This window comes from Schistocerca americana, chromosome 1 (assembly GCF_021461395.2).
Source record: "Schistocerca americana isolate TAMUIC-IGC-003095 chromosome 1, iqSchAmer2.1, whole genome shotgun sequence".
NCBI classification, from domain to species: domain Eukaryota; kingdom Metazoa; phylum Arthropoda; class Insecta; order Orthoptera; family Acrididae; genus Schistocerca; species Schistocerca americana.
The window spans coordinates 353842818-353857550 of NC_060119.1; the positions used below are offsets into that span (position 1 = coordinate 353842818).

Below are 14733 nucleotides of genomic sequence, written 5' to 3' on the forward strand. Positions count from 1 at the left end.
AACTGAAAGCTAGGACCCAGAAGGTGTTGAAAATCTTAAAATGTTTCAGGCCAAGGTCTTGAAAAGCAGACAGCGTGTCTCTGCTCCAGTTTTATAGGGCTTTCACACAATTGCAGCTAGACTAGGGATGCACAGTGTATGGATCAGTAAGATCTTCTCATCTGTAGATGCTACCATTTGTGCCCTTGAGAGGATTTTTGTCATCAGGGAGCACCTTGCAACCTGGTGTTGTGCAATGGGTCCCAATTTATGTCAACTCAGTTCACAGCATTCTATCACTCTAATAGCATCAACCATCTGACCACCTCCCCTTTCCAACCTGTCTACACTGCAAAGGCTGAGCAGATGGTACACGTTTCAAGACTCAGATGGGAAATGCCTTGCAGATGTCGGCAACTGAAGATGACTTCCAGGGCTTCCTCATAATGTATCAGTCCAACCCATGAACAGCCGGGTTTGCTTATGGAGTTGGCCATGAGCCAGTAGTCTTTGATCCGCTGGCAGTGATTCTACCGTTCCATCCCCCTCCCCTGCAGACACCATTGCCCAGGACATTTTCATTCCTACATGCCAATTTTGGAAGGGGGCTAGATTTAATATCCCTGTCAGTAGAGGGAATCAGTAGTGAATCTGAAGCACTACAGTTAGTATCTGTCCCGCACTATCAAAGGCACGATCATATAGTAACATGGGCCAAGCAGACAGCAGCATGGAGCTAAGCAAATGACCACCGACCAGTCTGCTGTAGTATATTTATGAGCTCTTTTTATTCTCACCTATTTGCTGTAAGGATAATGACCCTGCTTTGGACTTTGATTTGCTGGTTTGTGTTCTTGGTGTTTATTCAGTGCCCTGCTCATGACTTTGGGTTTGTCTACAGATTATGCTTTTGAATCAGGCTTGGACACTCTAATATTCAATTTAGGATTAGGAATTAATGAACTGGTTGCACTCAAAGTATTTCTATGAAATGTAAAATAACTGGCACATCAAAAAAAATTAATTTTTCCAATTTTCCTCTTTAGTTGTACGACATTGCATACAAACACCCCAAATTATAGTTTCCAGCACTATTGCAAATATTCCACATTTGTTATATACAAATCCACTTATATGTGCTGCTAAGTATCCCCATAAATGTTTCACCTTTAAATATAACACCTTGTTGTTACTGTATATGCAACAAATTTTCATAAATAAGTAGTGAAACAACTGTAAAAATTTGAAAAATCTTAATATTAGCCACTCTAACTACTGAAATATTATCAATAACAATAATTTAGTTTACTGTTATGTTTGGTACCTTTCAGTAAATTTGTGTTTGACAATAAAGTTTCACAGAGTCCTGACAATGGGGAAACCACAAAAGTAGCACATGCAAACTGTACTACAACACCAGCAGTACTGCAAACGACAAACAGCTACATTAACAACAGGATGTGCTATTAAGAAAGATAAAGGAAATGTACTGATGATGTGAGTCTGAGAAAAGAAGATTTTTTAACACAAAAGCGTATTTACACTTTGGTTGTCCAATGTCATAAATTATTATTCTTTATCTGAAACTTGTTTAGGACAAATAGAATAATAAATTATGGCAAAGTGCAGCCAATGTGGAAAAATAGCTTTGTGATATACACAATTGGGAACTAATTGAATAACTGTCGAGTTTCAACCATTTGCATTATGCCACGGATTATTGTTCATGGCCCTAATGAACTACAACAACAGATAACAACAGAAAAATCCTTAATCACAAAAGAAAACAATGCTTACCAGTAAGATTTGATGCTGATGTTTGAACTGAGATGTCAAACGGTGTGTCTTCCAAATTAGAATTTATATTTTCTGATTGTTCCACACTGCAAACTCCTGAAGCAGTTCCAGGATTCTTGTGTTTGTTGATCTGAAGGCAAGCAGCATTGTCATATAGGGAGCATTCAGAAGATTGAAATATTACTACAGTTTTTAAATTATTGCTACTATTTCCAACAGCATTGTCACATACTTGAGAAAATTCTTTCTCGTGATCTCTGTTGGGCAGATCTAAAAAGTGACACAAATTTTCAACGTTCTTCAATTGCAGAAAGGTTCCTTCTTGGTCATTACAAGTAGGTTCTTCTTGGTGTTTATATATATTAAGCCCTGAGCAGTGCATATTAGTATGTGTTTTTGCATACTGTATTTCTGTGTGTGATTCACAGCAACATACAGGAGAAGCATCCAAATTATTGTCTTGGTGTCCACTGAAGATCTGCAGATATGAAGAGTGCATATCCACTTCTTTCATCTTGGATCTGGTTCCATAAGAAGCCTGTTGTATGTTGTTTCCCAGAGCATCAGCATTAGAGTCTGAAGAAGAATGCCACTGCACAGGGGGTTCATCTTGTGATAACAGTACAGCATATTCTTGGGTTGATGCCTCCTGTAGGTTGTCATTACAATCCGCACATGAAATATGGTTAATATTTCCATTTTTTAAATAATGTAGATGACATTCCTCATCACAGAGGACTGATTTTGAGGGATTTATTTCAGTCTGTGATTTTCTGCTTGTAGGTGGCATTACATGCATAATCCACAGAAAGGAGAGAGGCATAAAAATCTTGGTTATCAACTGCCTTTTCACAGTATCTTGGCCTAAACTATAATGTGAGTGTAAACCATATTCCTTGCTTTTTATGACTGTGGAATGTGGTGCTTCCAGCAACAGTTTCACTGCAAAATTAAAAAGCAACAATTGAACTTTGTACTGCACTGCACACAAATAAAACACAATTTATGTATTAAAGTGAAGATAAATTTTATAATAAAATAATCTGGACAGTTAGCAGTTCATGGAACAATGGTTTTATTTGGACAATGAAATCTTTTCAGCAGGAATTGTTAAACAAACCAAACTGTCCTGAGTTATTACACTGCAGTCCCATGGGTTCTGTTGAAAATGCCAACTTTTGACTCATGTCTGGGTAGAACTCTACAGGTGTCATTGTGGTTATGATGTGTGCCTTACGTGCACTACAGATTGCTACTATGAGTAACCGATCAAAGCAGCAAACTTCTGTGGAGTGACATGAAGTTTTCTGCTTTTGAAATGCAATTGTGATGTGCCTATTGTAAGCTGTTGTAAAATATAATGGAGGCAGTTTAAGGCAACAATGGTACTGACAAAAAATAGCCAACAATATTGCAGCTGCACTTGTATTTTAACAACAGTTAAGTATTCTACAAAAGTAATTCACTTTAGGTAATAGGAAAGTATGGTGTACATCAGGCATGCTTCAAAGACTGAGCTCCTCATCGTCCTGAAGTTGTCATGTGCAAATTGGGATAAAACAAAATTTTCGACAGTATCAGTGAGACTGCAGCACAAAACCCAAAAATATTCATACATTTCATCCATGTCCTATTACCATTTAAGAAATATTTCATGTCAGCAAAACTATGGAAGTCTGTTACACTCAGACAAAGTTCAGAGATTGATTTCTGCTAAAATATACCAGGATCATCTGAAATTAACGTGAATTTTGCAGAGATGCTTGAAAAGTTGCTGTGGAATTTTCTGTATATAGAATAGATTAATATTTATCAAAAACAGAAACATTAACAATGAACAGCAGTATCTATCTTTCAATAACTGAGAAAAGTAAATCCTGGAACAGTGCAGATAGATGTTGAACACATAATTATAAGAATATCAAGCAATATGAATTCATGGGAAATCCAGGATAAAATATAATACATATATGAAGATAGATCACAATAAATAGTGGAGGTTCTGAGCATTACTTACCTTCAGAAAGTAAAAATCTTAGAACTTCCAAATGCCACAATCACACATGAAACTATCCTAGCTTTAGAACTATCAGTTCCTCCACAAGGAGGAAAGAAGAATAGGTTCAGCAAGGTTAGAAAGAAGGAGCAAGTCACACAGACCACATAATAGGAGGCACCCACCAGTTATGAGAATAAGGTGGACAAAGATGAAAGGGTCAGATATCAGAGAGAGTAAGAGGTCAAAGTCAATACATTGGTAACTGCTGTGCCTGCTTCAGTGCAGTGAGAATGAGAGGGGGGGAGGGGGGGGATGAAGGAACTAAGATGAAAAGTAAAATTAAATAATAATGATCAAAATAATAATAGTGAAAATTAGAGGAGGAATTGTCTATCAACAGAGGTTAACTCCAGAGGAGTGGCTTGAGGTGTGTAGGTGTGTTCAAGGACAAGTTACCATCACCAGTGCTCAGGGAAACCACTTTCAGCAGTGAGGTTTCAAACGGCCCTTATGATGTAGCACGCTGTCAGAGCCTTCAAGCATGGTGAAGAGCATTCTCCATTCCTAGATAATGGGTGTGTCCAAGGTGGACTGTTCTTTTATGTCCATTCATATACTCAATTAGTTTGCTAGTTCTCATTCCTATATAAAACAATGTACAGCGGCACATAAATTGACACTCTGATTAGGTACAAGTTTTTAATACTAACACTGAACCTTGTTCATCAAGTTCTAAGTTTCTTGACATCTGATGAGGGCAGTAACTGATATGGCATAATAAATAAAGAAAACTTTATTACATGATTTAGACAGTTTTATTCACATAACTTTCCCAAATTATCACCCTGAACTCTGTCATCCTCCCCACTCCTAACAATTTCTGCATATGCACTTTCTACATGCTTCTCAAGATTCATAAACGCAATGTGACTGGTCACTATAACCAAACTAAAAGAATTTCCATTCTTATAGATCAACACCTTTGACCTATTGTTGACCCACAAAGATATTAACCACTACCCCCACTAACTCTCCACAATTCCTTTTCTGTTATTACCTGTGTTCTGCTTGTTAGGGTGGATTCTGCCAATATCCCAAATGCCCGGGTCTTGCCAGCCCATTTACATCCAAAACCAGAACCTTACCAATAACCATGACTAGCTGCTTTCTCATGCACAACTACTTTCCTTTGAAGTTATCACCTGCAAGTAAATCTGCAAAATAGCATGGGCAATTGAATGCCAATCTATTTACAGCCTATCTTGAAGAATCCTTCTACACATTCAGAATGCTAAATATGTCACCTAGTTCATGTTAATTGACAGCATTCTTATGATCTAGACTCCGGGTTAGGATATTTTACCCCATTTCTTCCAGAACCTTAACATCATTTTCCCCTTCATTTCACTTGGTTGTTCTGGGGCTGGGCCTGGCAAGCCATTTTCCTTAATGTTGACCTTAATCACATTGATGATATTATAAAAACCTTTGTTCACATCAAACCTGCATATCATTGTCAATATCTCCATTCCAACAGCTGCCATACATTCCACATGGCCAATGGTAGATGCCATATTTTCAATGACAGTCTTTCTTACATTATAGTGAAGGTCTTACTGAAGTATTTGCGCACCAAATCTACCTTCCCAGCCTTGTCCAGAAACAACTCTCCCATTCCCTGTCGCTACACATGCTAACACTTCTCTCACACCTGTCTGTTTTTTACACAATGCCACCTAGGAATGGAACAACTAAATCATGTTTTCTGCCAGTTCTACTATCTTCCATCATGCACTAAAATTAGAAATGTCGTCCTCGCAGTCCTTCCCACTCCTTTCAAATTAGTATTTGCCTCTGAAACAACCTACACAATATACATATTCATCCTGTGCTCCACCCCCAAACCCTTGTCTTATGAGTTGTACCTCTGTGGAAGAGCTAAGAGCAAGACCTGCACTATATAACCACACAGCACCTACTGTTCAGACCTGTCGCTGACATTTCCTACACCATCAAAGGCAGCACCATCTGTGAAAGCACTCACATCATGTTCCAACTTCACTGTGATAGGTCAGTGCAGGCAACTAAAGACTTAACAACATAGCAGAAAATTCTGTCTACATTCTGTCCCACTGGATGTTCTGGTGCACTGGCCATGAGATGGTGTTCTGTTTTCAGCCTAGTGCGCATCCACGTTTAGTTCTGGGGGTTCCACCTTCAACCTGTTCCCCCTAGAAATAACCTGAAACATTCTGTCTTGGGTCCAATGTGCCTGGCTGTGAGCTGACATTCTGTTTCGGTTTGGTGCGCCTGACAGTGATCTGGGTTTCTGTTCTCGATATGGTACACCTGGTGCTCTGTCTGGGGTTCATTCCTCATGTCCACATTGTAAGTTCTTCTCCTTGTTGGGATTTGATGCTGAAACTGTTGCATTTTTAATGGCTGCAGTGCAAGATTCGAGGTTTTGTTGAGTTGGTACATAGTGTAACAATTCATGAGATTTTCCACCATCTTTATGCGAAGTAAACAAGGTGAATGGCCTCTGAACTTGTGTAGTAAGCAAAGATACAGAAGGTGTAGCACACTTTCTTAAGTTTAATATTAGCTTTGCTAATGTGTGTTTGCTATTTTAAGTTATCCTGGATCCACAGGCCCAAAAATCTTGTTTCTGATACAGAGGATATTTCATTTGGCACCTCTGGGAATCAGTTCCTCCTTAATAGATGCTTGATATAAGCACTGTTTATAGTGGCCATACTTCATAAGGAAGGTCAAATTCAGTTTTTTCATACCACATTCCTCACTTCAGTAGAGGGGGGGGGGGGGGGAGGGGGGGGCTAGCTTCCTACTCTTCACTCTCTCAGCTACCTATGCACGAGAAAAAAATTATAAACTTTATACATGGCCAATTATAAATACAATGCACATCACCTAAATTACTGTAAAAAAATGAAATGATCGTATGGAATTATTGGCCGGGATGTCCCAGATGGTTTCAGCCACCAAGTGCAAGTCTAATTTCATTCAGCACCGCATTGGGCCGGTGATGAGGATGAAATTAGGAGGAGGACAACACAACACCCAGTCCCCGGGAGGAGAAAATCTCCAACCCCACCAGGAATTGAACCCAGGCCCAGTGCATGGGAGGCAAGCACGTTATCACCCAGATAAGCAGGCTGCCCTAAATTACTGTAGATTAACACTCTATAACTTCCATCCTTGCTGTAAGCAACAACAGTGTATTATATAAGTCATAAACCTGATGATATACGAGGGCCGTTCAGAAAGTAACCTCCGGTTGATTTTAAAAAATACACCAAGTTAAATAAAAATATTTTAATATATACATCTTACAACTACATCTTTGCACTATTTTTCTACATAGTCTCCATAGCGATTGAGGCACTTATCGTATCTCTTCACAAGCTTTGAAATTCCTTCTGCATAAAAATCACCCGCTTGTGCCTGGAGCCAGCCTGTGACCGCATCTTTGAGCTCTTCGTCATCATCAAACCGCTGTGACCCGAGCCATTTCTTCAAATGCATGAAGAGGTGATAATCACTTGGTGCCAGGTCTGGGCTGTAAGGTGGATGGTTGATAACGTCCCACTTGAAGGACTCAAGAAGGGCCGTTGTTCTGCGAGCAGAGTGAGGATGGGCGTTATCGTGCAAAAAAACGATACCGGAAGTCAGCATACCACGGCGTTTGTTCTGTATAGCCCGTCGTAACTTTTTTATTGTTTCACAGTACACGTCTTGATTAATGGTCGTACCACGTTCCATGAATTCAACCAACAACACCCCTTTGGCATCCCAAAACACCGTTGCCATCAGTTTTCTGGCAGAAAAATCTTGCGAGGCTTTTCTTGGTTTGGTAGGCGAATTTGAATGTGCCCACATCTTTGATTGTTCTTTTGTCTCAGGGTTCACGTACTTAATCCAGGTTTCGTCACCGGTCACGATTCTGTTTAACAATGGTTCTCCTTCGTCCTCATAACGTGACAGAAAGTCTAATGCAGAGGCCATTCTTTGAGTTTTGTGGTGGTCGGTAAGAATTTTGGGCACCCATCATGCACAGAACTTACGGTAACCCAATCTTGCTGTCACTATCTCGTACAAGAGAGTCTTAGAAATCTGTGGAAAACCAGTAGACAACTCCGACATTGAGAAACGTCGATTTTCACGAACTTTTGCATCAACTGTCTGAACGAGTTCGTCAGTCACCAATGATGGTCTACCACTCCTCTCTTCATCATGAACGTTTTCTCATCCACTTTTAAATAAACATACCCATTCACGGACAACTCCTTCACTCATAAATCTTGGTCCGTACACGGCACAAAGCTCACGATGAATAGCTGCTGCAGAATATCCTTTGGCTGTAAAAAACCTTATGACAGCACGCACTTCACATCTGGCGGGGTTTTCTATTGCAGCACACATTTCAAACTGCCACAAAAACTAAACTAGCGCAGGTACGACGTTCACTCGACCACGGCTTGATGCCGACTGACCTGCTGAGTGCGTGAACGCACAGATGGCGTCGCTACTCCCCCCACAACCCGCACTGTGACCAATCGGAGGTTACTTTCTGAACCGCCCTCGTATCAACATGATGTATTCAGATGGACTATCAATGGAATTTCAAACTTAAGGGGTACAACATGTCGGGATTTCATGATTTTGAAGGAAAATCCTAATCTTACACTTACATGTACTTATTCTGGTAACTGCGGCAATTTATAATGCATGAAGTCTCATGCATAATTCCTGGTTAAACTATGTGAAGCCATGAACAGTCAAAGTCTCGAGCCTCCTTCTAAAATTATCTCCTAATATGCGCTTAATTTTTTAAGCAAGTAATTTTAGTAAATACATTTTATTCAAGAACAATAACATCAACAATTAGTAAATTTTGTAAAAAATAAATTACAATACTGTTAAACAATACTACGTGTGATTAAATAAATAATATAAAATAAATTATTAATTATGACATAAGCAATGAAAAATTGTGGTTCATTGGCTAACTGAATAAGCGTCAAAACACAAATCCAGTGGTCCAAGATTCAGTACTCAAACAGTTCCCTGTCACCGAACCCTTCATTCACCTCTGGTAATGATTTGTTGATGCAAAAACTGTCAAGTGTCACTGTAGTTTGGAGACTACATAGAACTATGGTACCCACATAACTGACTGAATAAGTCAGTTCTAAGGTTGCAGAAGTGTAAGGTAGTATCACTACTAGGAAGTATCAATATAAGAAAATGCCTGGTAGAGCACTGTGGTGTTTTTAACTTTCACGTCAAGGACAGATTCAACTAATGTATCATTTTAATATGTTCTGTGTTAAACATTCACTTTCCTTGGTGTTTTCACAAAAAAATCTTTCAGGAATTTTTGAACTCTATTCCCTATTAAATATCATTTTCAGTTTTCAAAACCACAAGTGTGTTCTCTCATTCTTAGATATGTAACTTATAATAAATTTTAATCTTGAACTTTTTAGCTGGCAAAGCACTGTTTTCTGCTGAATTAACATCTCTGTGGTATTTTCTTTTCATACACACACGCTTGCTTCCATTAGTGAATTGTGTATTGTTTTTTTCATTTGTCTACTTCTTAGTTCTTGAACATTTGCCTTTGTAATGTTAAAAAGTTGTAAACGGATTCAGAAATTTGACAGCTATCTAAAGTTATAGTTTTTCTTTTCATAAGAAGTTGTTAACAGCATTTATCTCATTCAGAGCTACACCTTAAAATATATTATATTTTTTTGACATATTGCTTAACTAAAGTTTAGGCTTGTGAATTGTTCAGGATAATGTCTAAACACAGCAGTCAGTTCTTGTACACCATCTTGTCTCAGTCACTGACTTTAAAACTATTGCAGAACTTTGCTGACAGCAGGTTGAAGCATGAGACTGCTCCAGCATAGTGTTCCAACTCGCCTTATTTGTTCATGAGACCCAGAAAATATTAGATACAGGCTCCCAGGTAGATGCTATTTTTCTTGACTTCCGGAAGGCGTTCGATACAGTTCCGCACTGTCGCCTGATAAACAAAGCAAGAGCCTACGGAATATCAGACCAGCTGTGTGGCTGGATTGAAGAGTTTTTAGCAAACAGAACACAGCATGTTGTTATCAATGGAGAGACGTCTACAAACGTTAAAGTAACCTCTGGCGTGCCACAGGGGAGTGTTATGGGACCATTGCTTTTCACAATATATATAAATGACTTAGTAGATAGTGTCGGAAGTTCCATGCGGCTTTTCGCGAATGATGCTGTAGTATACAGAGAAGTTGCTGCATTAGAAAATTGTAGCGAAATACAGGAAGATCTGCAGCGGATAGGCACTTGGTGCAGGGAGTGGCAACTGACCCTTAACATAGACAAATGTAATGTATTGCGAATACATAGAAAGAAGAATCCTTTATTGTATGATTATATGATAGCGGAACAAACACTGGTAGCAGTTACTTCTGTAAAATATCTGGGAGTATGCGTACGGAACGATTTGAAGTGGAATGATCATATAAAATTAATTGTTGGTAAGGCGGGTACCAGGTTGAGATTCATTGGGAGAGTGCTTAGAAAATGTAGTCCATCAACAAAGGAGGTGGCTTACAAAACACTCGTTCGACCTATACTTGAGTATTGCTCATCAGTGTGGGATCCGTACCAGGTCGGGTTGACGGAGGAGATAGAAAAGATCCAAAGAAGAGCGGCGCGTTTCGTCACCGGGTTATTTGGTAACCGTGATAGCGTTACGGAGATGTTTAATAAACTCAAGTGGCAGACTCTGCAAGAGAGGCGCTCTGCATCGCGGTGTAGCTTGCTGTCCAGGTTTCGAGAGGGTGCGTTTCTGGATGAGGTATCGAATATATTGCTTCCCCCTACTTATACCTCCTGAGGAGATCACGAATGTAAAATTAGAGAGATTAGAGCGTGCACGGAGGCTTTCAGACAGTCGTTCTTCCCGCGAACCATACGCGACTGGAACAGGAAAGGGAGGTAATGACAGTGGCACGTAAAGTGCCCTCCGCCACACACCGTTGGGTGGCTTGCGGAGTATCAATGTAGATGTAGATGTAGATGTATAAGCTGCACCTGAAATATGATGTGTTAGCTGATTTATACCACCAATAAATACCATAAGACTTGTTACAACCTGACAACACTGTCCTTTCAGTTTTTTATCTTAACAGCTAGATCATATAGACAAAGACTGAAACTCTATTAAATTTCTTATTCTAACAACAGCTCAAGAGGAAGACCAGGAGGCTTAGGCAAATGCACACAGGCAATGAAACAGAAACAGGAAACAAGACTGAAATGCATACAATGAAATATGACTTCAAATTAGGCATTGTATAATGGAAAGAGAATAGAGACAGCAAGGGTATGTTGGAGGAAAGAAAGGTAACACATGAGGAGAAAGATAGAGGAGATGGAATAGCACTACCAAAGGAAAGAAAATTAAAGCAGCAAATATGGAAGGTAGTGCAGTGTTTGAAATATTACCAAGCACCACAAATTGATGGAATAACTGCAGAACTGTTGAAAAATGGTGGAATTGTTCTCCATAAGTGAAAACATAAACTTATTACCTTGACATGGAATCAGGAAAAAACCCCGAAAGAGTGAATCCTAGGTGTGATGCATTTATATGTAAAGAACAGGGACAAAACTTGTTTGAATTACTGAGTAATTGCAGTGCTGAATGTAAACCATAAAATTCTCTCCAGTATTACCTTCATCGGGCAAGCTCCATATGCAGACAAGATTCTGGGAGAATATCAGTGCAGATTTCGGACTAAGAGGTCAACAACAGATCATATATTTGTGCTAGGGCAAATACCTTCATAATATCTATGTAGGCTTGGAGCAAGCTTCTGATATCCCTGACAGGGCAGATATGCTAAATGATTTATTACTGATTGGTATACCAGGTAAGTACGTTTCACCCACTCAAACAGAATTGGCTGGCTCCAAGGCTGCAGCACAAGTGGATGGAGAAATAAGTAATGGATTCAGACAAGGGGATACCCTCTCTACAATGTTTTTCATTGTAACTCCTGCAGCAGACATTCAGAATCTTCATGTTGTTGTTGTTGTGGTCTTCAGTCCTGAAAATGGTTTGATGCAGCTCTCCATGCTACTCTATCCTGTGCAAGCTTCTTCATCTCCCAGGACCTATTGCAACCAATATCCGTCTGAATTTGCTTAGTGTATTCATCTCTTGGTCTCCCTGTAGGATTTTTACCCTCCACACTGCCCTCCAATACTAAATTGGTGATTCCTTGATGCCTCAGAACATGTCCTACCAACCGATCCCTTCTTCTAGTCAAGTTGTGCCACAAACTCCTCTTCTTCCCAATGCTATTCAATACCTCCTCATTAGTTATGTGATCTACCCATCTAATCTTCAGCATTCTTCTGTAGCACCGCATTTTGAAAGCTTCTATTTTCTTCTTGTGCAAAATATTCATCGTCCATGTTTCACTTCCATACATGGCTACACTCCATACAAATACTTTCAGAAACGACTTCCTGACACTTAAATCTATATATACTCGATGTTAACAAATTTCTCTTCTTCAGAAACGCTTTCTTTGCCATTGCAGTCTACATTTTATATCTTCTCCACTTTGACCATCATCAGTAATTTTGCTCCCCAAATAGCAAGACCCCTATACTACTTTAAGTGTCTCATTTCCTAATCTAATTCCCTCAGCATCATCCGACTTAATTCGACTACATTCCATTATCCTCGTTGTGGTTTTGTTGCTGTTCATCTTATATCCTCCTTTCAAGACACTGTCCTTTCTCTTCAACTGCTATTCCAAGTCCTTTGCTGTCTCTGACAGAATTACAATGTCATCGGCAAACCTCAAAGTTTTTATTTCTTCTCCATGGATTTTAAAACCTACTCTGAATTTTTCTTTTGTTTCCTTTACTGCTTGCTCAATATACAGATTGAATAACATCAGGGAAAGGCTACAACCCTGTCTCACTCCCTTCCAAACCACTGCTTCACTTTCATGTCCCTTGACTCTTATAACTGCCATCTTGTTTCTGTACAAACTGTAAATAGCCTTTTGCTCCCTGTATTTTACCCCAGCCACCTTCAGAATTTGAAAGAGAGTATTCCAGTCAACATTGTCAAAAGCTTTCTCTAAGTCTACAAATGCTAGAAACGTAGGTTTGCGTTTCTTTAATCTATTTTCTAAGATAAGTTGTAGGGTCGGTATTGCCTCAGGCATTCTAATATTTCTACGGAATCCAAACTGATCTTCCCCGAGGTCGGCCTCTACCAGTTCTTCCATTCGTCTGTAAAGAATTCACATTACTATTTTCAGCTGTGACTTATTAAACTGATAGTTCGGTCATTTTCACATCTGTCAACACCTGCTTTCTTTGGGATTGGAATTATTATATTCTTCTTGAAGTCTAAGGGTATTTCGCCTGTCTCACACATCTTGCTCGCCAGATGGTAGAGTTTTGTCAGGACTGGCTGTCCCAAGGCTGTCAGTAGTTCTAATGGAATGTTGTCTACTCCCGGGGCCTTGTTTCGACTCAGGTCTTTCAGTGTTTTGTCAAACTCGTCACGAAGTATCATATCTCCGATTGCATCTTCATCTACATCCTCTTCCATATCCATAATATTGCCCTCAAGAACATCGCCCTTGTATCGACCCTCTATATACTCTTTCTACCTTTCTGCTTTCCCTTCTTTGCTTAGAACTGGGTTTCCACCTGAGCTCTTGATATTCATACAAGTGGTTCTCTTTTCTCCAAAGGTCTCTTTAATTTTCCTGTAAGCAGTATCTATCTTATCCCTAGTGAGATAAGCCTCTACATCCTTACATTTGTCCTCTAGCCATCCCCGCTTGGCCATTTTGCACTTCCTGTCGATCTCAGTTTTGAGACGTTTGTATTCCTTTTTACCTGCTTCATTTACTGCATTTTTATATTTTCTCCTTTCATCAATTAAATTCAATATTTCTTCTGTTACCCAAGGATTTCTACTAGCACTCGTCTTTTTACCTACGTGATCCTCTGCTGCCTTCACTACTTCACCCGTCAAAGCTACCCAATCTTTACTGTATTTGTGTCCCCATTCCTGTCAATTGTTCCCTTGTGCTCTCCCTGAAACTCTGTACAACCTCTGGTTTAGTCAGTTTATCCAGGTCCCATCTCCTTAAATTCCCACCTTTATGCAGTTTCTTCAGTTTTAATCTACAGCTCATAACCAATAGATTGTGGTCAGAGTCCACATCCGCCCTGCAAATGTCTTACAATTTGAAACCTGGTTCCTAAATCTCTGTCTTACCATTATATAATCTATCTGATGCCTTTTAGTATCTCCAGGCTTCTTCCACGTATACAACCTTCTTTCATGATTTTTGAACCAAGTGTTAGCCATGATTAAGTTATACTCTGTGCAAAATTCTACCAGGTGGCTTCCTCTATCATTTCTTACCCCAATCTATATTCACCTACTACATTTCCTTCTCTCTCTATTCCTCCTATCGAATTCCAGTCACCCATGATTATTAAATTTTCATCTCCCTTCACTATCTGAATAATTTCTTTCATTTCATCATACATTTCATCAATTTCTTCGTCATCTGCAGAGCTAGTTGGCATATAAATTTGTACTACTGTAGTAGGTGTGGGCTTCGTGTCTATCTCGGCCACAATAATGCGTTCACTATGCTGTTTGCATTAGCTTACCTGCACTCCTATTTTTTTATTCATTATTATACCTACTCCTGCATTACCCCTCTTTGATTTTGTATTTATAACCTTGTATTGACCTGACCAAAAGTCTTGTTCCTCCTGCCACCGAACTTCACTATTTCCCACTATATATAACCTTAACCTATCCATTTCCCTTTTTAAATTTTCTAACCTACCTGCCTGATTAAGGGATCTAACATTCCACGCTC

At 39.4% G+C, this 14733-nt stretch overlaps 1 protein-coding gene across 1 annotated transcript in view; it reads right to left on the bottom strand.

Annotated features, from left to right (window-relative positions):
• Nucleotides 1-2990, bottom strand: part of LOC124550709 (centrosomal protein of 131 kDa-like) — a 113803-nt gene extending 110813 nt beyond the window's left edge. Inside the window, exons 1-2 of the mRNA XM_047125465.1 lie at nt 2897-2990; nt 1777-2718 (exon numbers count right to left, since the gene is read on the bottom strand). Of these exons, the coding sequence (XP_046981421.1) occupies nt 1777-2718; nt 2897-2990 (1036 nt within the window). The remainder of the gene's footprint in view (nt 1-1776; nt 2719-2896) is intronic.
• Between the last annotated feature and the right edge of the window lie 11743 nt (nt 2991-14733).